The 23,462-nt window shown below is 36.6% G+C and overlaps 1 protein-coding gene and 1 long non-coding RNA gene across 3 annotated transcripts; one reads left to right on the forward strand and one right to left on the reverse strand.

Annotated features, from left to right (window-relative positions):
* Positions 1–1,075: 1,075 nt before the first annotated feature.
* ABHD3 (abhydrolase domain containing 3, phospholipase) lies at positions 1,076–23,117 on the reverse strand. Of its 2 annotated transcripts, none has more exons than XM_026699317.2 (9): positions 22,785–23,117; positions 19,025–19,188; positions 16,320–16,502; positions 13,319–13,364; positions 5,824–5,936; positions 4,856–4,879; positions 2,870–2,918; positions 2,623–2,788; positions 1,076–2,087 (listed from the first exon to the last, which is right to left on the reverse strand). In XM_026699317.2, the coding sequence occupies exons 1-9, from the start codon at positions 22,911–22,913 to the stop codon at positions 1,909–1,911; spliced, it is 1,053 nt and encodes a 350-aa protein (XP_026555102.1). In that variant the 5' UTR covers positions 22,914–23,117; the 3' UTR covers positions 1,076–1,908. The 2 variants fall into 2 exon arrangements, with proteins under 2 accessions (XP_026555102.1, XP_026555100.1); XM_026699315.2 differs by having other exon boundaries at positions 1,077–2,087; positions 4,856–5,029; positions 22,785–23,116.
* Positions 3,329–20,558, forward strand: LOC148126364 (uncharacterized). Its single transcript, XR_015743179.1, has 3 exons — positions 3,329–4,239; positions 11,831–11,987; positions 20,340–20,558. It is a non-coding gene; the product is annotated as an uncharacterized LOC148126364 (long non-coding RNA).
* Positions 23,118–23,462: the final 345 nt, after the last annotated feature.

Here is a 23,462-nt window from a genome sequence, read left to right on the forward strand (position 1 = left end):
GCTGTTTTTTGTAAAGTTTTTCTTTGTTCTTCGTTTGCTTTTGAATTTTCCTTTCTAGAGGAAAATAATAAACAGTTAAATTATCCTTATGAAAACTTAAGTTTTGCTCTCTTCAGGTTTGTGCTTTATTTTTTCCATGAAAATATGGTTATGTATATAATGTATGATGTAATATAACATTGCTGAATTGTACAGTCTAGATAGAGAGGGGGAGAGAGAGAGAGAGAGAGAAAGACTCCAATACAGAAAAAGTAACTTGTCCAATACTAATTGTGATAAAAATATGGATAACTTGAAGAAAAAATAAATTAAGAATACTTGTCTTTATAGAATCTTTTTATAAAGGTCTTCTAAATAATATATCTTATCTGACAATTCTGAGAAATTTTAATTTGTGAGTTACTGTAATATTCCTTTTGGATGTCCCCAGCCCAAAATAAACTCTCATCCTAGTTTAAACTCAGCTCTTTCACTGAGAAACCTCAGATTTCAATTACACTTCTGAGTGAAGTATGAATGCTGTGTGAACATTCTAATCAATCAATGTAAATACCAATAACTGTGTTGTATTGCATGTAACAAGTGATATGTTTATTTTAGGGGGCCAATTTAGAGATGAGACTCAGTAAATGGAATGTAGTTACGACTACAGTATTTTAAAATATTCTTTCTTGAAGATTTTTAGGCAAATAACCTCCTGCTTCTGATTTATATTTTTTCCCATTATTTTTATATTTTTTCCTATAACTCACATTAGGAAATCATAATTCCAAATCCCTGCTTGATTTTACAGCATACATTCAGTTTTCATCCTCACCAATGTTTTACAATGGAAAAGCCTATAATAGAACCAATTTTGGAAGACTTTCAAGATTTTATTAGAATGATGAATGAAAGATGGGAATAGATAGAGGAATCTAATTTATCCAATGCCAACTAGAGTTAATTCCTCCTTTAGTTCTGACATGGCTGTTCAGTACCATGTGTTTTACCCACTAAACATTATAAAAGCATTTTGGGAGGAAGCAACTGTGCAGTCAATTCAATGACCTCTTAATATTGTAAAGAATCACCTCTTTTCCTGACACTGAAAACATTTTGTAGTTTATTTTGTAGTTTAGTCCTAGGCATAAGTACTGAGAACTAGGAAAAAATCCAGTGGAAGTCAAAAAAATTCACAGTATTGCTTTGTTCCTGTCAACTATTATTCAAAGAAAAGCTAAATTGTCTTCAAATAAACCATATTTTACCGATCACAATCATACAAAACAATGTAAGCCTTAAATGCAAGAATTATAAAATTAAGAATTAGCTTGTTTTTTAAAAAAGCGGTTTATTTATGTTCTGCATTTTAAGATAAAAGACCTAGTATAAATATAAATGGTATAATTTAATAACAATTTTAAAAATAAGATACCTAGAACAACTTAAAATGAAATATTTAAACATAGAGTTGACAATGTAATTGTGTAACAGACGCAAAATTCAATAACTGCTACAATCTATGGCTTCTTGAACTGCTATTTTTATTACTTTTAAAATATGTATTTAGCATTTCCTAGTCATTGCCTGTGCCCACATAGAAGCTGTTCCTGTGCTCTCACATATTTGTGAACATAAAGTGCATTAGAACAAGTAATCAAATGTCTGATTCCTACATTTGAATTATTGAAATTAAAACACCTGAGTAATATCTAATTATTTTAGATAAGTGCAATTTTATGAGTGCTTTTAATTATATTTTAAAAGGCATACAATAAAAACAATAATACTGCAAAAATATTTAAGCAAAATTATATTTTGCTCTGAATCATGGATTTTCATTTTCTGGTTGATTAAGTGTTAAGTATGTGCATTGAAATTAATTATACTCTGACACTGTGCTGCAACCATCATTTGGATAAATTTCTAAAGAGTAACAATTTTTCTCCCATGCTCAAACACTGCTTGAACAAATTGTTTGAAGATTCTGTCCATATACGTGCACTTTCTTGGCCACAGTCCTTCAAGAAAACCAATATGGCCTCCATAGGAAGTAAGGATCAAAGCTATATTAGTATTTTGTTTTGCAATTTCCACCGGTATAGCTGAAGAAATAAAACAGGGTAGCGGGGAAAGAAAAAGAATATTTTAATACTCTCATAAAAGTATTTGGAACTTAATGATATACTTAAGTGCAGTTCTGATTTAGGTGTAGGATGCTGGTTAATAAAAGATAACTATTGCTCATAACAGAAGTGTGTGTGTTTGTGTGAGTGTGTATTGTATACAACATGTAGACATTCTTTTGCATTACAAGACTAGAAATTAAGAATTGGTTACTTTGCATCCTCATTAAAAACTGAATCCTGAGAAGTTATATCAAATCCCTCCTTTTAAATAAGGCTACAAACTATTACATAAAACCTCACTTTTTAAATGAGACTATAAACTAGAGTCTATAAAATACTTTCGATTGAAACAAAATTTGGTAATCTTTGTGTTGGCACATCCGAATCCTATTGCACTGCTGCCTTACTCTGTAAAGGCTTTTAAATAATACAATACAAATTTATTTCTAAGGACAGTCAATTCAAGATCAATGAAGAGCATCATCATAAGAGAACAAAAAATAAAACTTGCCATGATTTGGTGAGAATGCATCATCCAGAGAATTTAAGCACAACACTGGAATTCCTATTTTCTTCAGTTTATGACATGGACTGGCATCTTCATAGTAAGCTTCAACTGAAGGATAGCCAAACATGACTGTGGTAAACTGTTTGTCAAATTCCCTAATAGTCTTAGCCTGAAATACGTAATTCAAATTATGAACTTACATCTGCATTAATTAAAAAATAAAACTTAGAAACAAATGATTCACTCATACCTTCATTACAAGGTTCATGTTAAATAGTTTATCAAATACTTGCCGATGTCTATAAAAAAAAATACAGAAACCAAATTAAAAGCTGTCAAAAGAAATCTGAATTTGCACAATGTTCTAATCTACATAGTGATTATCTAGCTTGTGGTTCATGGTCCCAGCAATTGTGGCCTATGAGTTCAGGCAAAAATTCTAAATTTAGTAAATAAATCATTGATAACTTGTACATGAAGAAATAAAATTATAGAGACTTAAAGTTTATAACTTTGGCTTAATTCAAGGATGTAATCAATGGCTGCCAGAAAGATATTATGCCCCATGCCATAAAATGGCACCCATGTCAGTTCAATGATAAACTCAATGGCCATCCTGTACCATACTATAAATGGTATTTATTGAAATTCCGGTGGGCAGCAGCATTATTGCAGTGTTGAACATCCAGCAACGTTTCAGATAAATAATATTAAAGGTAAAAGTTTTTATCTCTCCCATAGCGGGAAGAATAAGACATTCAGTTATGAGACTAAAAAACTCATTTCTGGATTTTGTAATTGAGGTAGAAAAAACTGAAATTTTTGAGTTTGGGTTTTGCCAATTAGACAGATTTGTTACAGAACTGGCTAGTTGCAGTGGCACGGTGTTTAAAATGCAGTACTGCAGGCTACTTCTGACGGCTGGCTGCCTGCATTTTGGCAGTTCGAGTCTCATCGGCTCAAGGTTGACTTAGTCTTCCATCCTTCGGGGGTCAATAAAATGAGGACCCAGATTGTTGGGGGCAATATGCTGACTCTGTAAACCGCTTAGAGAGGGCTGTAAAGCACTGTGAAGCGGTATGTAAGTAAGTGCTATTGATAGTATATATTATGTAAAAGTAAAAAGTTGAGCTAGTATGTTATGTTACTGCACTAAAAGGAGTCAAAAGTCAATGTGTTCCCCTCCTTTCCCCTATACTTTGTCTTCTTTCCTTTTTCCTCCCCTACTTTCCCACTATTTTCATTTTTCTTTGTTTTTTATATTTTGAAAAACTAATAATTTTTTTTGGGGGGGGGGAATGTTATGAGACTAAAACTAATCCTTCCTTGGTTCCTTTTTGCTAGAAAAAATGAGAAATCATTAATTTTCAGAATCTTAATATCTGCATGTTAAGGCAAAAGCTGAAATGATGGCTTGTCTAAGGTCAACTAAAGAATTCATTTCTGAACTGGTATTAATTACTGTAACAGATCACACTGCATACAATTTTTCAGTGTATACATATTTACTCTTATCTCTGTATCTATCTCTTATATATGACTCTGATGCTGGGAAGGGTGGAAATAGAAAGAACAGGATGACCAGCAGCAAAATGGATGGACTAAATTCCCGCAGCAATGGTATGTTCTTGGAAAACCTTAAGGACCTCATTGAGGACAGTAGCTCACAGAAAAAATGTGCCCATACCATTGCCAGATGTTGATGGTATATAATCAAACATAAATTATATTTGAAAAGCACAGATGGTTCATAATATAAGAAAATAAATCAAATTATATATATTACCTAGAAGGGGAAAAAGAAAGTTCATTTCATTTAATCTTTATGATTAAATACTTCTCTGGAAAATTTAAACACATTTTGCAGCATTGCTATTCCAAGTAACAAATAAACAACCACAAGATTATTATAGATAAAATATACACATATAAAGCTGATATAATCCTTTAAAGTAAAAACAACAATGAACAGTAGTTTAGAGAACCCAGGACGTCTATAGAATTAATTTCAGACAATGTTAGGCTTCTATCAGCAAGGACTTTTTCTCCTTGACATCTGACAATTGTTCTATATGGATAGGGCAATAGAAGCTAATCTTAAGAGTGTAAGTGGGATGAATTTAGGTGAAGTTGATTCTTTTACACAACATATTTTTCACTGGAATTGAATTTCATACGTTTCCACACACACACACACACACACACACACACACAAATGTACTTGGCTTTCACTTACCTAGTAACTGAAGACTTTAGGCAGCTGGTTAAATAATAATTAAAAAGAAGCCAATTTACTGGTTTTTCCAGTGAATTTGCAGATTCAAAAGCATTCCATCCTGCTGAAAAAACTAGAGCTGCTTTTAATGGTGTTTTTTTCCCAGTTTTGCCCAAATAGTTTAAAAGAAGCATGCTACAAATAGGAGAGAAACAGATGTCTGAAAAAAAAATGATCTCACAAAGTATTTGTACCTATCCTGAATATTTGCACTAGCTTTTGTAATCTTCAATAGTAAACAATGCCAGTTGTATTAGATGCAGTGCTGATATTCATTGTTCATTGATTATAATGCTCACTTTCAAATCTGGAACTCAAAAGGCTTGCGCTGAATTACTAAATTGGTTTCAGAAATCCCTATCATATAGTGAAAGACCGGTATATCTGCCACACCATTCTATGCTGTTCCTAAAAGGGACCTAATCTGGGGAAAAGAATTTTTGTTTTTAAAGAAAGATGTTTCTAGTGAAACACAAGATAAGAAAATTCATTCCAGACAGAGCACCGTTAACATTCTTTAAATCCAATTTGTAGTCTTTGTTTCTTCTCTAGACTCATTTTTTTAGTATATGTTTGCTCTGTTAGCAAGGCTGAAATAGCAATAGAATATTAATATAATATTAACTATTTTCAGTATCAATGTGATCAAATTTGAGTTTCATACTAAATTGTGTTTTAGGATTTAATTCCAGCAGTGGAAATTGCTAATGAGGATTTTTGTGACTTCCTTCGGTCAGCTTATATAGTATTCCTCTGAGGGAAAGAATGTGATAAAACAATTATTTATATTTATCTAATGAGCTTTTATATGCTTGCCATAAGATGCCACTAAGATTGTAGTGAGTGTGGGCGAATGGCCTTCAGAATCAAGATATTCCCCAATGTGATTAAATCTACAATATTGGGATTTTCATTACAAAAATACTTACCCTCCCAGAGAAACACCTGCTGCCATCAATGCAGCTGAAGCATATAACTTATGTATATAATCAATAATTGTTTCCAGATCCTCTGTATTAGCAGCACAGTATGTTCTTGGTGTCTACAAAGAGCCCCAAAATGAGAAACAATACACTCATCATTTATGTTAGCTTTAAATAAGACTGCAGGAAAGCAGGATGCTATTGAGTGCAATACATGCAGTATATTAATATAGTTCTAGTGATACTTTAGAAGGTTGAAGGTTGTCATTCCACAGAGAAAGAGCTAGCATTAGCCCCCCATTGTGGAAGAATGCTTGCTGATTCCTCCCTTTCCCTGAGTTTCCTGTGCTGCCTCCTGAGCTGTTCTCAAGATTTCCCCAAACTTCCAGATAACTACAGGGTAAGGAAGACAAAGGTGTTCCATGCGCCTTCAGCATTTAGTCATGCCGGCCACATGACCATGGAAACGTCTTTGGACAGCACTGGCTCTTCGGCTTTGTAACAGAGATGAGCACCGCCCCCTAGACTGGAAACGACTAACACATATGTGCGAGGGGAACCTTTACCTTAAGGAAGATGAAAAATAAATCTTCTGCCATTATAAATTTCTGTCAATTATGTGTTAATAAATATAAATAGATCTAATCTTGGTTATTCAAGAAGGCATAGATTCGAGAATCATCCAAAGCATTCTGTGATTTGTTTGATATTAGCTTAGTACCTTACATGAGTCTAATCACTGTAGTTGAAAAACTGCATGTATATCATTTACATCTGTACATTTGCAACATAATCCAGTTGCAGATACATATTGATACAGTGACTACTAACAAGGCACAAATGCCCGGACACAATGGAAAGGACTGCACTATAGTTATCCTAGCACTTTCATACATGATCAAGGCTTTCACTTAAAGCAGCCCAGATCTGTCATACTTGCCTTGTTAATTAATTGAGTTTGCTACATTTAATTTTGTAGCCTACTAAAGCATAAAACCATTTTAATATCTAATGAGCTTTTATCTGAAGGTTCAAAATGCTGCATGCTCATTAACTCACTATAAAATCAACTCATAAAACAAACGAATTAGTTTCTCTATTTTTCAGTTAGTAAACTGAAGGACTGAACTGTCAGAAACAGTTCCTTTACCTATTCCTGAACCAGCTGCATATCTCTTACACACCCTGATGTATTTTATCACTTATTTTGCAAGGTAGTAATTAAATCAAAGTAGGAACACTTGAAAGGACAGTTCAATCCTTTATGGACACCTTGAGCTACAAATCCAGGCTGAGCTGAAATTTAAAATACGATTTTCAGCAAATAGCTATGAGTTAATGTAGTGATATTTTAAAGTTGGTGCAATAACTAAACTCCTTCATTTAGGTTGCAGGTGGTAGAACTGAAGTTGGTAAAGCTGATACTCGAGCTGTTTATCTTAAGCATTGCCTTGTGCTTTATGATGATATGATCTGACCCGAGGAAGAAGGGAGATGGAGGACTCAAGGGAGGAGTTAAGAAAGGTAGAGGCAGAGGCATGTAAGGGAATGAGGATGAAAGTTATTTGTGCTAGAAATTTCAGAAGAATTGAAATTGAGAGATGGGGGTGAGCCTAAAGGAGAGTAAACTATATAATCAGTTTGTATCTTGAGCCAGATCAAAACGTGAACTTTAGTTCATTAGTAATTGGTAATTGAGCAAATTAGTTGTCTTTTAATATCATGCAACATTCCTATCTGAAATAGCTGTCCATAGATGGCAAATAACCGAATTGCTGTAAAATTATAGATGACTTATACAACTTTTTAAAGGAATAATCTACATTCAGCCTCATTTAAAAGGATCTGTCCTCCTAAAGTAATTGGGCAAAGTAACATGTCTTCCTTCATTATTTATAATTTGTTTTAACAAGACTATTTTAAAAAAATAGGGATATTTCATCTGTTCATGTATAGATTCTTAACTGTAAAAACCTGCCTTGATTATTTTTTCAAACTCAATATAACAGTTTGTAATTATGCGGTAAATTCTGTATATTCATATGTGCCTCTACTTTAGAATTAAATTTTAATGTTAACATATATAATAATTTCAAAATCCAGTTAAAATAGATTTTTGCTTCTACTCATATATAATTTTAAAAATACTTGCTCTATCACTGTATATTTTTCTATATTTGAGAGACAGAAAATCGAATGACTGAATGACTAAATGAATGATAATATATTATAAATATCTTGAAGCTATCAAACTAAGCATTGTAAGGCTATTAAATGTATAAACTAGTTTCACATATTAATAAAAAAACTGGCGTAACATTTTAAATTACTGACTCAAATGAATGTTCTTCCCATCTGGGCTAACACCACTGGTATTGTTGGATAACTACCAATTATCTTGGAGCAAAATAGTACAGGAAAAACTGTTGATTTGGTTTATGAACTATCATCCCTCTAGATATACAAAAGCTAATAGATAATTTAAACAATAAATTAAGAGATTGATCTTTAAATTATACAGGATTCACTACCAAGCAGGAATATACTGTCTGATCATACTCATAGCAGCAACACATCTAAATAATTTTCATAGATGCTAGTCAGAGTAGAGCCTTCATGTGATCTTGCTTAAATATAATCCCATCGTTTCCTTTCAACAAAGTTTAAGGAGAGTGCCTTGCTCTGATCAATGATGTCCATGTGGAGATGATGAACTTCAAATGGTATTAGTATGTTGCCGACTTGTTTGTATTATAGAGATGTACCTTACACTGTGAAAGTATTGTCTGCTAGCTCAGTTCTTTCTGGGCCATACTATCTAACTTGCAGTAGAAGGCCAATAACCAAAGAGAAAAGGGTTTGCACTGACGTTCTGTGCTAGATTTTGTGCAATGCACAAAAGAATTATACAGATATAGTATCTGTACTTACCGATGATTGGATAAAATTATTTCACAGTGAAATATTGAATAATGAATATAGAAATGAATGAAAATCTATATAGGAAGTCCTTGATTTACAATCCCAGTCAAGCCCAAAATGTTTGTTGCTAAGTGAGACATTTGTTAAGTGGGTTTTGCTCCATTTTATGACTTTTCTTGCCACAGTTGTTTAGTAAATCTGGTTTGCCCATTGACTTTGCTTGTCAGAAGGTCACAAAAGATAATCACATGAGCCAGGGATACTGCAACGGTCATGGATATGAGACAGTTCCCAAGTGTCTGAATGTTGATCGGGTGCCCATGGGGATGTTGCAACAGTCGTAAGTGTAAAAAATGATCATAAATCATTTTTTTCAATGCCGTTTTAACTTCAAACAGTCAGTAAATGAACTGTCGTAAGTCAAGGACTACCTGTACAAACATACATACATACAGTACAAATGAATGTACAGACAAATGAATTTACAAACCTAATGTAAAGAACACAAAATAATCAGATTTGTTTTATTGATCACGGATCACAATAAGGTTTTATCTATTACCTAGATATATCTCTTTGTAGGAATGTTTCGTCATTGTTAGCAGAACAGTTACCCCATTTACCTTGATTATAATTGCTATGAGAAGGCCCTGAGGTGGATGCTGACTGCAGGGTAATTTAATTCTGCCTGGATTATCTATAATTCTATTACTATGTTTTCCAAACTTGCATCTCTGTCTGTCCATTCCCTCAAGCAACTTTGCTTTATTTGACTATACTACAGTACACTATATTTTGAACTATGATCATAAATAAACTTTAGCTGGTTAAGCTTTTCATCTACTGAAGTTTTCTATAACCATTTCCAGAAACAAGGCACCTGTGAACTGTGATACATGCAAAATTCTACTTTCCAGGCTGGCTAATTATTCTCTAGACAAGGCTACCTCTAAAATCTTTATTGATATTTTAGATCAGGCGCAAGAAATTGGAATGGACCTAATTTCCCTGAGGGACTTCACATTTGATTCCTAACTAATTTCTAGGAATGATTCAGCATGTTAATTTTCACCTTAAAACTGTCATAATTCATATTATGAAATAAATGCCTCTTTCCATAAAAATTGCTGCCCTCTCATGTATTACATATTTGGATGGAGACTTATCCAAACACATTTATCTGAAGTTAGACCTGCAGTTTCTAATGTGTTGCTTTGGTTACCATTGTACAGATAATCCTTGACTTATAATCTTTCATTTATCAACCGTTTTATAATGGCACCAAAAAATGTGACAAGACCATTTTTAATACAATCTTTTCAGCATCCTCATGGTCACATGATCAAAATTTGAATGCATAGCAACTGGCTTATATTTATGATGACTGCAGAGTTCTGGGGTCATGTGATAACCTTTTATGACCTTCTGACAAAGTCAGTGAAGAAGTCAGATTCACTTTACAAACATGTTACTAATTTAACAACTACAGTGATTCACTTCACAACTGTGGCAAGAAAATGAGGCAAAACTCACCTAACTCTCATTTAACAAACAGAAATTTTGGGTACAGTATCATTTTAGGATTTGTTGGGCTTCTATCCCACCTATATTTTTAAAGCATATGTTTATGTAGTGGCTGATATGCTGCTTAACTAAATGCTCAAGAGAACTGGAGTGAGAGCAACTCATTGGGCTTCGAATACCATACGATTCCTGGAATTATTCTGCTAGCTTAAACAAAACTACACATACATCTCACCTGAGCTAAATATAATTCCTAGGTCAGGAACTGCAGTCCTTTTAAACCAAGACCAATTAGCTTTTTATGTCGTTTGTTGATCACTATTGTTTTAAAAAAAGATATTTTGATTGATTTTTCTTCTGTTCAATTGTGTCCCTGCAGTGTTCTTGGCAAGGTTTTTCAGAAGTGGTTTGCCATTGCCTCCTGTCCAGCGGTAGGATTCAAATTTTTTTACTACCGTTTCTGTGGGCATGGCTTGATGGGTATGGCAGGGGAAGGATACTGTAAAATCTCAGAGGTGTTATTCACTGGTTCTCCGAGCTGCTCAAAGTTTCTGCTACCAGTTCTTCAGAACTGGTCAGAACCTGCTGAATACCACCTCTGCTCCTGTCTAAGGCTGAGAGAAAGTGACTAGCCCAAGGTCACCCAGATGGGACTAGAATTCACAGTGTCTAGCCTAATGCCTTAACCACTACACTAAACTGGCTCTCACTGATTGAATTTAAATTGTACTAAACTTAAACATAGGTCATATGATTACTCCCCATGCATTTAATAAGCTTCCTATCTACTACTTTAATAATATAGGTCATAGTATTTAGGCAATTTTTGGAAGAGATCCAGGTGCTACATTTTGTCTTACATGCTATAAATTAAAATTTTCGAACAATATAATGAGATGTGGTCAAGAAAACATAAACTTTTCAAGTCTGCAATGGAAGCTCCTACAACTCTAATTTAGCAAGATAATTCGGAATCTAAAGTATAGTACAAGTTCAGTTCTTCAAAATAATAAATATGACATTCACTGCAAGCACCCTGTCCTTACAAAATCTTATTTTATCCTCATTTGTTCCTTGCAAACAAAGGAACTCCCTCAAGCTTAGGTCAGGGTCTCTCATAGGTTGCAGAAATAGCAACAATATAATACATGATTATGGCACATGGAGGAGATGATGAAAACGAGTAAGAAAGTCAATTAAACTTTGCAGATTATAGTAAAATACTGTATATTAAATCTTCCCTTCTACCTAAAATGGTTGCTTATCAGACTGAGAACCTACACAGCTGTTTTCTGCTGATCCCTGTGTTTTCTACAAATCTACTTCAAAAAGTGAAACATAATTTGTATTTGTATTATTCATGCCTTACTCTTCTAACTGTTGGAATCTCAGAATAAACTATAGTTCAGTAAAAACAAGGGTTGAGGAAATGCTGTTGATTAGGTGCCTTTCGTAGATTTCTCTTTCTCTTGGTGAATTTTCTCCTAGGATGTGGTGGTTTCTCTCTCATCATCTTGTTCATTGAAGAGAAAACTAGCAGGTCTCATAACTGCTACTTCACTTCCAGGCAAAGAAAGCAGGCAAAGGCATGAGGGACAGCTGTTGCATCTCACCCAGTTGGTGAGCAGCAAAGGCAACTCCTTCCTCCTCTCTGTGACATGGAGCCTGGGCTTTCCATCCCATTGCCCTGAAGGAGGCAGGCAACAGCAGCTGTTGTTTCTTGGGTAAGTAATTAATCTGTGGCACTGATGAGGAACCTTTGCCTTCTGTCCTTTTCTGAGGAAGTAAGCAATGATGGAACGGTGGAATAATCAGCAGAGAGAATGGAGAGTACCCTTAATTCATTTAAAGCTGGGCAACTGGCTGAATCCTCTGCCAATCCTATTTCACCACTGTTTTCTTTTGCTCTGTACTTTGACAATTACCAGATCTTACATTTTATATTACACGTGTTAGCATTAGCAGATGCAGCCTAAAGGAATGCAGTATATGTGAGATTTTTGCCTTCTTTCTAGGAATGCTTAAGGAACATTAATTAAATAGAATTAGTGCTGGGGTGTCAAACTTGTGACCTGAGAGCCAGATGTGTCACATGCTGGCCACGCCCACTCCCAGTTTAGCAAAGGGGGGAAAAGTTGCAATTCGTCACGTGATGATGTATTGTCGTGAGTTTGACACCCCTGAATTAGTGCTTCAATTTAATTCACAAACTTGGAAACTTGAATTGTTCTCTCCAAATTTGGCAATGTTCTGTCTGGGTGTGATGATAAATTTGTCACTTACTAATTTCTTCACCCTTCACATTTTAACTGTATTCTCTTTAGCAATAGAGTTAATCACTTCTTCATCCTTCATGTTTTAAGTAATGCAATTTGTTATTTCAATGGAACTATTTTTCTTCCTATTTTGCACTATATTCTTAGACAGGGAGGCTCTTTGCTCAGTCACTCATACCCTGGTCAACTCCCATTTGGACTATTGCAATGTGCTCTACACAGGGTATCCTTGAAAAGTATATGGAAGCTTCAACTGGTACAATTCTGGCTGCCCAAAGAACAACATATGGGAAGATGTATCACCTTTGCTATGCAAGCTAAATTGGGTGCTAGTTTGCTTCCTGGTCCAATTCAACGTGTGGGTTATGATCTTAAAAGTTCTACATCTCTAGGCTACTTATGAAATTTTATTGACCTTACTCTCCTGGCCTTTCACTCATGTGTGAAAACACTGTGGTCTTGCTTAAGGCTCAGAGAAGAGCACACAGCTGTGGGGGTGATTAATGCCCTGAACATCCTCCTCCCATCTGTTAATTCACTTTTATCATTGATTTTTTAATCATCCTTGTCATTTTTTTCAATTTTCTATATTATCCAGAGTCCCTCTGAGGGAGATGGGTGGTTTCAAAATTTTATAAAAATAAATTTAGAATAGCTACCAAGGAATTAAGTTTTTCTTTAAAAAAAATTGTTTTTGTAAAAAATTGTTACTTTTTTCAGTTATGCTCACTACATTACATTTGCTCAATGTTCTTACTTTATTTAAGAGCAATTCTTACCAAGAGATTTTCACCAGCAATTCCTCGATAGTTAAAAACCACACACCTTTAAAAAACAAACAAAGAGCACTGTTTACCAGAATTGTTCATTTGAATATTCTTGGAAGTGAAGATCCACATATCTGAAAGCTGTTTCAATTGATTTTTTTTATTTGCCAAAAGATTCAAAACAAAGAAAACATGTATTTTCCACAGAGGTACATGTTTTCCGTATCTGCCAATTTTTTTTCCTGTAGCCCAAACTAAATCATCTGTAGCCACATAGATAAGAACAGGAAGAAGGCTGAGAATCTGGATCAGGGGGAAGGAAATAGCCGACTTCCTCAATGTGTTTGCCACTGGTACACATGCGGCAGCCAATTTTAATGAAGGTGATGAGGTACTTTCAACTCTCACTGAAAAATGCAGTGTTTTATGTTGTAGTATAATACATACTGTGGAGTAAAGGTGGCAAGTGCCTCTTTACTAACAAAAGATCAGTTCTGTGGTGCAAGTGGGCTTTAGACTGAGAATAGTAACACAGTCTTTGCACCCAGAATGCCATGTCTCATCATTTTGTCCTTCTCTTTTTGATTTGCCCGCTGTGGCTAATTTATACCTTTCTCTGGCTTTCAGTATGTCTGAACCCCAAGCAATCACAATGTTTTTGTACGGGAGCAAACCAGTTGATGTTTGCAGCAAACTATAATCTTTAAGTCTCTCAAAAGCACTGCTAGGGAACAAAGTTGGAATCACCCTCATAGGCAAAAGCCAAGCCGGTCCTGTAAGAAAGATGAAGGGATGAGCATTTTAGGCCAGGAGGTAGAAGGAAGAGGTAAGAGTGGAGTTAGGATGGCCAGCCCAAACCACAATTGTAGGCAATGAAGGTTTGGATGGAGACAACACATGAAAAGGTCTTGCAAACCTATAGCTATTTTGCTGGGAAGGGTGTGGGCCGGAAGGAGACATTAGAAGTATGGTAAGTAGCTTTCTGATAAGCAGAATGAGGGTGAAGGGCCCCCAAACATCATTGGTTTATAGATGAGAGGAAATTTAGAATAAGAATAAAGTACACTAAGAAATACATGGCCACAGTGAAATTTATAAGATGAGAATTCAATTGCTGAAAAACCTGGGATTTGACTCTGGGCTAATGCGCTTTGAAGATCCCCTGCGCACAGCTCTAAATAACATTGCAGATGGATTACTGCAAAATGACATGGAGGGAAAAAACTTCACAAGATGACGCTTATTGATGTGACAAAATGATCCGGAAATAAAACAGCAATTTCAATTTAGTTTCTGAACATTTCGTTACCAAACTTGGTAACATCATCAGCAGGATTTTCTTGTCATATTCCATCTAACCACACTGGCACACAAGACATTTATAAGCAAAAGAGCAATGGGACAAGAAAATCCTGCTGATGGTGTTACCTAGTCTGGTAATGAAATGTTCAGAAACTAAATTGAAACAAGCTTGGAGAGCAAACCACTGCCAAAATCTAAAACACGAGCTTCAAGTATTTTCTTTTATTTCACAACCCTCAGTAAAAACTGACTTATGACAATGACTGTATCAGTTTGATCCTTCCTTTGGTTAACATGGGCCTGTGGTTAGCCTTTGGTTCAACTGGCTCAGCTGAAAATCCTACTAGCCGAATTGTTCACTGGCTAATACACAGCTGAATTAGTTTACGGCAAACGCAAAGCAGCCACCAACTCCATATTACCATGTCAGGAGACAATTTACTTTGGCTGACTTCCACCTGCTATTCTATTGGGAGGGAGCCTCCATTTTTTCCAGAACCCGATGCTGTTGGACTGGCCCTGACTGATTCTTGGGAAAGTCACATTGAGGCAGGGGAAATCTGTTTTATCAATTAGTATCAATTATCAATTAGTAATTGGCAATTAGCTTTTTCAGAACATTGTTTCTAAAAAAAAGTATCTTGCCTGTTAAAGCAAATATGACATTCCTTCCCAAACATGCAAGTAATCCATGCTTTGAATTAGGATGATGAAACACGAGCAGATTTCCATGCAGAGGAATGGGAGCAAACTGCAGGTGTGAAGTTCCATAAGAACTTGTTAAGGACTGTAAGCAACACAAAAAATCACAGTTGCAACATCCCATGGCTGTTTTGCATGCTTGTTACTTTTTGTTTTGTTTTTGAATGAGTCCTATTATATCTGTCCTGCTAGAATGAATATTGGAGGAGGGCTCTAACATGAGAGCTCTAAGATCTGGGTTGCAAAAATCCAGATAATTACTAGATGAGAGTGTTAAAATTCCTACTGTCCAGGTTACAGTTGCCCTAAACAAAGAGATGCAAAACTATCTTCTCATCCAACAAGATGGCAAGCTACCATGTTCTGCAACTAACCTCAGTTGGCTACGGCATGGTTTATCAGGATTGCTGACTAGGTTTGCTTTCTTTATATTCTTAGGATTTCTATTCCAGAGAACTTTATGGGAATTGCTTCTAAGCAACAGGCAACAGACATAGCATCTTTACAATAACACCTGGGGACTATACTGGCTAGACTATAGGCACAGAAACTACATTTCTAGGGACGAATGTGGAAAAATGTGTATAAGCCTTTTGTTTTAAAATTTTAAAGGGCTTGAGGACCAAGGCGGCCTTTCAAGGAGTCTCATTCAATATCCAAGATTCCAGTTTCCTATTTACTTTTGCTCATTATCCTTTTGCTTAATTTTATTTGTAACATATCTCACCACTTCTAACCTTGTACCTTAATCTCTACATTGAACTGGGTCTCCGATGTGGCCTAGTTCTCCTGAAGCAACTCCTCTGAAGCTTGGAATTTGCTATTTTGTGTCATCTCTACCGGGACCCTTTTCCAAAGGGACCCATAAACATTTATGGGTTTATCATGCATTTAAAAGCATGATCAGGGATGGAAATTTTCTCTAATTCTTTGCATCTATTATAGACAATCACAGTTTCCATTGCACAAACAGAATTACAAGAAAAATGTCAAGGGCAAATTATCATACCTGTATCCCAGTGCTTTGCTCTGTTGAATCATATGAAGAATATATGATTCCTTGCTTGTTCCTGTGAGGCCAGGCAGCAATAGGATAGTAGGTCTGGTGCTGGAATCAGGGTACTGTATGCTATTGTGATTATCAAACCAGTCCAGGGAAATCTGTCCTCCATCTGTAGCTGTAATAAGTTCACTGAGAAAAACAACAGCAATAGTAAACTGCTTTACAGAAATGCAGTGTAAAACTAGGCCCCTCATTCAATGTAAGGGTGCACACAAATCCCCTCAATCAGTTCCCAGAGATGCTCTAAAAGTTGCCCTGCCTTTGTATTTGTAAAGTGGCAGAAAAGAAACTTCTCACATAAAGGGAAATAACTAAATGCATTTATTTAATTATACAAGTACAAGTATTTAATTATTTAACAAGCTCCTGGAATACAAGTAGTTCTCAATTTACGACCACAATTCAGCCCGAGGTTCTTGTTACTGAGACATTTGTTAAATGAATGTTGCTCCATTTTATGACTTTTCTTGCCACAGTTGTTAAGTGAATCACTGCAGTTGTTAAATTAGTAACACAGTTGTTAAGTGAATCTGGTTTTCCCATTTGACTTTGCTTGTCACAAGTTTGCAAAAGGTGATTACATGACACTGCAACCGTCAAAAAACGAGTCAGTTGCCAAGCGTCTGAATTTTGATCATGTGACCATGGGAATGCGGCAACAGTGATAAGTATGAAAAATGATCACAAGTCACTTTTTTTCAGTGCCACTGTAACTTTGAATGGTCACTAAGTGAACTGTTGTAAGTCAAGGACTACCTGTATCCTCTGAATCAGGGGCCTTCAAACTTGACAGCTTTAAGACTTGTGGACTTCGAATCCCAGAATTCCTCCTCCAGCCATGTTAGCTCAGGAATTCTGGGAGTTGAAGTACACAAGTCTTAAACTTGCCAAGTTTGAAGACCCTTGCTCTAAATATCAGGCGTGGCCTCTGGTCCTGTAAGAGATGGCATGGCCTGCTTTAAGGAGATGGGCAGGGGGAAGAAAAAGGAGAGGCCTGCCTTCCAATTAAGTGGCCAGTAATTAATAGCCTGCCTGTTCACCCCAATGACAGTAATTTGTAGGAGTCGGCAGAGGGAGGGGCTGAAAGGTGCATCCGTGTTGAGCCAAATAGGTAGGAGAGCTCTTCCTTCCTTCAACATCTCACTGATTTTTGTGCTGAATGACGGGGAAGTGTTTTATCTCCTGAATCCTCTCACTCACAAATGCGTGCATTTCTTTGAATGAAACCGTGAGCCGCCTATGGTGACCAAACTAGAACATAACAAAAGATTGCTGTAGCCAACTGTTTCTTCATAGTAGAATGTTAAGAAATTTGGAGTTTTAAAAAGGTTCATTACAGACAGTAGTTGTTTTAGTAGCATTATGGTTGCAACTCTTCTCCGGATATATTTATTTAGTTAAGTAATTTGTAAAGCTATCTACTCAATATATGACATATGATTTTTTTTTTAAACAAAGGAAACTAAACCAAAGCTTCCATATTTTAACAAGAAGCAAAATAATAATTGCATTGATCCCATCAACATTCATTTTGGGTAGTTTATATTAAATAAATCACTTAATGCAAGCAACATCGGTGGAGTTTAACTGGCAGAACGGGCATGGAGGGGGAGGGAAGAGGCCCTCATTTTTTTTATTTCCATTTCCTGCAATGAGAGGAGATTAACCACACCATCGCTATCCCCAGTTCCCGTGGAGAGTCATGGAACCAAAATGGTTAAATTGTAGAATTTACTTATCCCAATGTCATATGCCCATTTTATTTCTTTATGTGTTCATCTCCCCACTATCACCATTTGGAAGCAGCAGTAACATGAAAACTTTTGAAGCTCTTGAGATTGTTAATTAAGTCACATCAATTTACTTGCGTGTAATAAGAGGCATTGAACAGACATGTGACTAAATGCTGAAAGCTCCTACTGTAAATTATTTCCACTTAAAAAGCAATGGAAAGGAAAGTTATGAAGTAGAAGGAGAATGGTAGCTACTATGTATGGTAACAAATTTGTTCCTAAATTGACTTTTCATAAATACCTCTTTTACTAACATGACATTGTTAATGAAAGTACAGTTATCTTTATTTGTTCTAATTCATGTTCATTCAAAGAATTTTTAAAATATAATGCAACTTCTATATAATAGCTGGACTGGTAAGTGCAATAACCATTTTTTAAAAAATTCCATAGCCTGGTAGTTTGCATTCTAAAATGTTACTCTTCGCATCTAAAAGCTCAGAAGTTATTCTTCAGATGTTCCAAGAATATGCTCTCGTGAGAAGAGAACTTTTGCATTTGCATTGGCTCACTCTTACCAATTCCTCCCCCCAAAAATTGCTGTGTACCTGTACACTAAAGTTTTTATTTGATGTAGAAGCTTATTTGCAGTCAGCTAAAAGTAAGATTCCAAATTTATCTTCTGCCAAAGGTGCAAAGGTCTATGGAGTGCTTCTGCTCTCCTCTCTATTCTCAGAACATGTGACAGGCAAGTACTGAAAGTAAATCCAGGTGAAAGAAAGAAAGAAGGGAGGAAAGAAGGATGGAAAGGAAAAAGAAAAGGAAGAAAGACTTAAGCATACACTTGGTTATATAGAGAATGGGCATTCCTATATTTTCTGGAAGGAACAGCTGTCTAGGACAGAAAACAGCACTTACTTCCTATATTGCACGTTTGGTTTAGATGTAATGAAAGGGCGTAGAAGTGTTTGCAAATGGCCTTCCCAGCACCATACAGTGGGATAGTATATTTCCGTTAACACTGGGCATTGGTCCTGCAGAAATTGGCAGAAGTTCTCATTGCCAGTTATCAGCTGAGGTTTCTAGAAAGACATTTAGGAAGGAGGAAATATTAGAGAAAGTTTACAGGGAGGCACAATGAAGTTGCTGTTCTGGAACTGGATCTGAGATGCACTGGGAATAACAAATCAGCAGTGCAATGTTGTGTAGAAATTTGCGGAAGTTCCCATTGAAAAAAAACAGGAGCAAAGCAGGGTAACATTTTGCAACTTTCAGAAATAATTGCATGTAAGAATGCAGTTTGGATTAAGTTCCCTATCCCCAATACCAAAATGTTTTTAAACTTGCAGACAAGAAATCTATATCTAGAAAGTTCAACAGGCTCAAAAAAAGGAATAGTACAGCAAGTAAGGCAACTCTGTACATAACGGATGTACTTGTAACAATACACATTTTTACAAGAATGTACCATTATTTAGGTTTCATGTACATAGGAAAAATAAAAGATAATTTTGTGAGTGAGTGAGTGTGAGAGAGAAATTAACAGAATATGGTAAACGTGGGTATTGTAAAATATCTTAATGTACTATCATACATGATTCTTACATTTAGTATTTTTTAGTATTTATTTGATTCGTCAATCGCTTACAAGATACAGGTATAAGAATATAGTTTTGAATACATGAGATAGATACTTATAAGAAAAATAAAAAACAATAGGACAGGGGCGGTAGGCATGATTGGTGCACTTATGCACGCCCCCTACAGGCCTCTTAGGAAAGGGGTGAGGTCAATAGTAGTCAGTCAAAGGTTAAAGTTTTGGGGGTTTGGGGAAGAAACCACAGAGTCAGGTAGAGTATTCCAAACACTGACCACTCTGTTGCTGAAGCTATATTTTCTGCAGTCAAGTTTGGTGCGGTTAACCTTGAGTTTGTATCTATTGTGTGCTCTTGTATTGTTATGATTAAAGCTGAAGTATTCATTTTCCGGTAGGACATTGTAGTGTATGATTTTATATACTATATTTAGAATATATATGTCCAAGGCATATATAATACATGTCCAAGGCTGCACCTGGCACATAGAAGAAAGGTATTAGAAATTACAAAAATGTCAAGATCCTTAACTCTAGGAATATGTAATATGCAGAGAAAGATTTAAAGTAAGTTAGGTCACAGCCTGTTTTTCTAAGGGAAGAATTTCAGTATTTCCTCCTTTATTTTCTTGCCTGCAGGGCTATTACCAACATCTGTGGACACATAAGAGAAGTCTTAATAACAATTCACTCCATTTCCCCCTATATTGCAGAAGACAAAGGACACATTTTATTCAAGACAATAATTCAGCAAGGGCTTTAAAAAAACCCTTGCTTACAACCCCGTGTGCTTGTAATCTGAGTCACAGTGCAAATTCTGTTAACCTACATAAAAATCCAGATGCCTTCCACATTATCCTTTTGTAATTTTAATGCAGGGTTGTCGTGTTTTTTTTTTTTTTTTGCAGGAATGTTGTTGAGGTAGCTAGACTGCAACTTCAGAGAGTTTAGGAGGAAGGAGATTATCTGACTCCTTTCAGTCAGGTTTCAAGCTTCTTTATGCTTATTGGTGACCTCTAGCAATGGGGCCAGCCCTGCTGTCTTGATTCTCCTTGACATTTCATACCATCAGTCATGGTGTTTTTCCAGTGTGGAGGGGCTGACCCTGAGGTCCACAATTTACATCCTTGCCTCTCTTGTTTAACATCTGCTTAAAGCCACTGAGTGAAGCCATTAAAGCCATTCATCAAACAGGGTCAGTATCATCAATATGTTGATGACACACAATTTGTATCTCAACCCTGCATCAACCAAGTGACAATAAGGCTGAGTACTTATCCCAGTGCCTAAGGGTAGTGGGGATGGGATAGGACTTTAAAGTAGCTTTGATCCTGCTGTCTCTTAAATAGGCTCTAGTGCAGGGGTCTCCAACCTTGGCAACTTTAAGACCTGTGGACTTCAACTCCCAGAAATTCCTCAGCCAGCTTTGCTGAGTATGTACCTTCTGAGGAAATGCCTTGAATATGCTGGCTACACTGGCCTGCAGGCAATCACCTGCTTTTTCTTTTTCATTGCAATGAATTTGTTTTTAACTGTATGCTGCCCACATTTATCATGAGCTGAGCAGATTAATCAGTCATTCAGGGAGAACTGCAAATAGCAAGACCCAAAGGGAGCTGTCCAACACCTTACATTTTCTTGAGCATACAGACAGATGATTGGCCTCATCTTCTTTTATCCAGCTTGGATTTTGACAAAAAATCTCAGCCCAACCACATCTACCTAAGTGTGAATCACAGGTCCCCCACAGAACACAGTGAACTTGGCCAGTGAAAAACTGCCTGGCTCAGAAACCATGGAATGCTACCTAATATTTAAGGCTTACAGAAAACTAGATTGCAGGAGGATGGGTTGGGGGAAAAAGGCTGTTTAAAAGCCAACTATTATTAGCTACCAATCATAATTGTCATATATACCTTGTAGACTCAGAGAAGTCACAGTCACTTACAGATGAGCGATATGATCTTAATGCCTTCTTTAGGGACTACTTGGAAATATTTAATTGGCTGCTGTTATAGGCAGGATCATCCAGACCAAGACTCTTAATTTTTGAAGAAAATTGAATATTGTCTTAAATCAGCTTATTTAATGTTTACCAGAGGGACATTTGCTGGAGTGGAAGGGATCAAAAAGGTAAAGATGGCAGCTGCTGCAATTGCATAGTTGTGTCTGCCATCTTGACTTTTCGGAATTTCTCTCCCACATACGTTTCCTGCCATGAAATATTGTAATTTGGGTACCTTTGTTCCAAACAGCTTCTTCTTCTTCTTCTTTTTTTTACAAAATGCAGGATTGGCAAATTCAAATATTTTCCACCATGATTTCTTTAAGACTTACTTAGCATGGCCAATAATTCATTCACACAACTATTCAGCTTGCCCAGCAAAAGAAAAGCTAAAAATGGCAAAGACAGTAATATTACTATGAATAATAATTTATTCCTTTGGCTTGCTACATACGGTAGATATGTCACACAAAGAACACAGTTTTTAAGCTGTCTTGTCTGGTGTCCTTTGAATAAAACTGCTATGCCATTTCCTCTGGTTAAAATTTTGGGAATTGCAACCCCCAACATCTGAATTGTATTTGCAGAGGAGACCAATGAATTAGGGGCCTTATTTCAAAGGGTTAATACCGTAGTAAGAGAGGACAATGCATTCCATTGATTTCAGTCTTTATTCTAGATTTTCTGCATGTGAGTCCGTTTGCCCTTCCCTTTCCACAAGCTGGCGCCGGGTTTCTCTGCAGTGTATCCTGCGCAACTACCGAGGCACCAGGTCACACAGGAAGAACAAACCCAAAAAACAAACCGATTTTCGTTTTATTCATTTAAAAACGTGGAAGGAGAAATGGCCCCTTAAGTTTTTCTCTCCTAAAACGCCTGGCTTTCTCAGACGTGGAAATCCAAACCGTGTGTTGCCCTCAAGGCCTAGCTTATAACGTTAACTATGGATAACTTAACCTGTCTCTTTCAAAGCGGGTCAGAGCCTGGCGACCAGAGTCGTTTGGCCTCGCCCGCTTTCTGTCTACCATCAGGTGGGTTTTCCGGACCACTTGTAAAAGGCGGCGATTGCAAAGCCTTACCTTTGCGATCGTCCTGAGATAATAGCAGACATACGCGGCTCCAAAGCACAGTACAAGAGACCAGCCGATCCCCGAGGCCAACAAGCCCTCCCTACTCTCCAAGTACGCCGATAGCTCTTGTAAGTTCATTTCTAGGCGCGTCGAGGAAATCGCGGCTCTACCTTACATTACAACGCCGAGGTACGGGAGAGAGAGAGATGGTTGCAACGGTAAGGATGGCGCTCTCCGAAAGCGTGATAGCTGCCGGCTGCAACCGTACAGGGGTTGCTTTAACTCCACTGCAAGCTCCCGTTTCTCTATAGGATAACAGGCCAGGCTACTCCGCCCCCGTTCCTCCTTTCCTTAGCTCACGGCTGGGAGGGCGAGACGCTGTAAGAATCCCGGGCGTAACAAAAAAAATAAAAATAAAAAAGGAGGTGGGTGACACTGGTAGATAGTTTTACAAGTAAACTGTTCATTTGTTTTCAATAGCATTGTTTCTCATTGGTGAAGTACGGTAAGCGGAAAACTTAAATTTCGCCCATGTCCCTGCAGTTTTCTTGGCAACATTATAGGCAACGGACTCATTTGGGTGAGATGAGCGATATAGAAAAGGGGTGAATAAATTTGTGTAAAAAATGAAGGATTGCTTGCCATTGTTTTTGGACTTTACCAGTCTCCTGGTGCTTTAATCCTTCT

The sequence above is a fragment of the Pseudonaja textilis genome, chromosome 3, assembly GCF_049901715.1.
Source record: "Pseudonaja textilis isolate UNSWEBS1 chromosome 3, rPseTex1.2, whole genome shotgun sequence".
Lineage (NCBI taxonomy): Eukaryota > Metazoa > Chordata > Lepidosauria > Squamata > Elapidae > Pseudonaja > Pseudonaja textilis.

Coding starts and splice junctions, on each gene's coding strand:
- ABHD3 (XM_026699315.2), bottom strand. CDS start 22,913: ATGAACTTACAAGAGCTATCGGCGTACTTGGAGAGTAGGGAGGGCTTG. Junction 16,503..19,024: donor CCAAACGTGCAATATAGGAA/GTAAGTGCTGTT, acceptor TGTTTTTCTCAG/TGAACTTATTACAGCTACAG. Junction 13,365..16,319: donor AGCAAAGCACTGGGATACAG/GTATGATAATTT, acceptor TGTTTTTTAAAG/GTGTGTGGTTTTTAACTATC.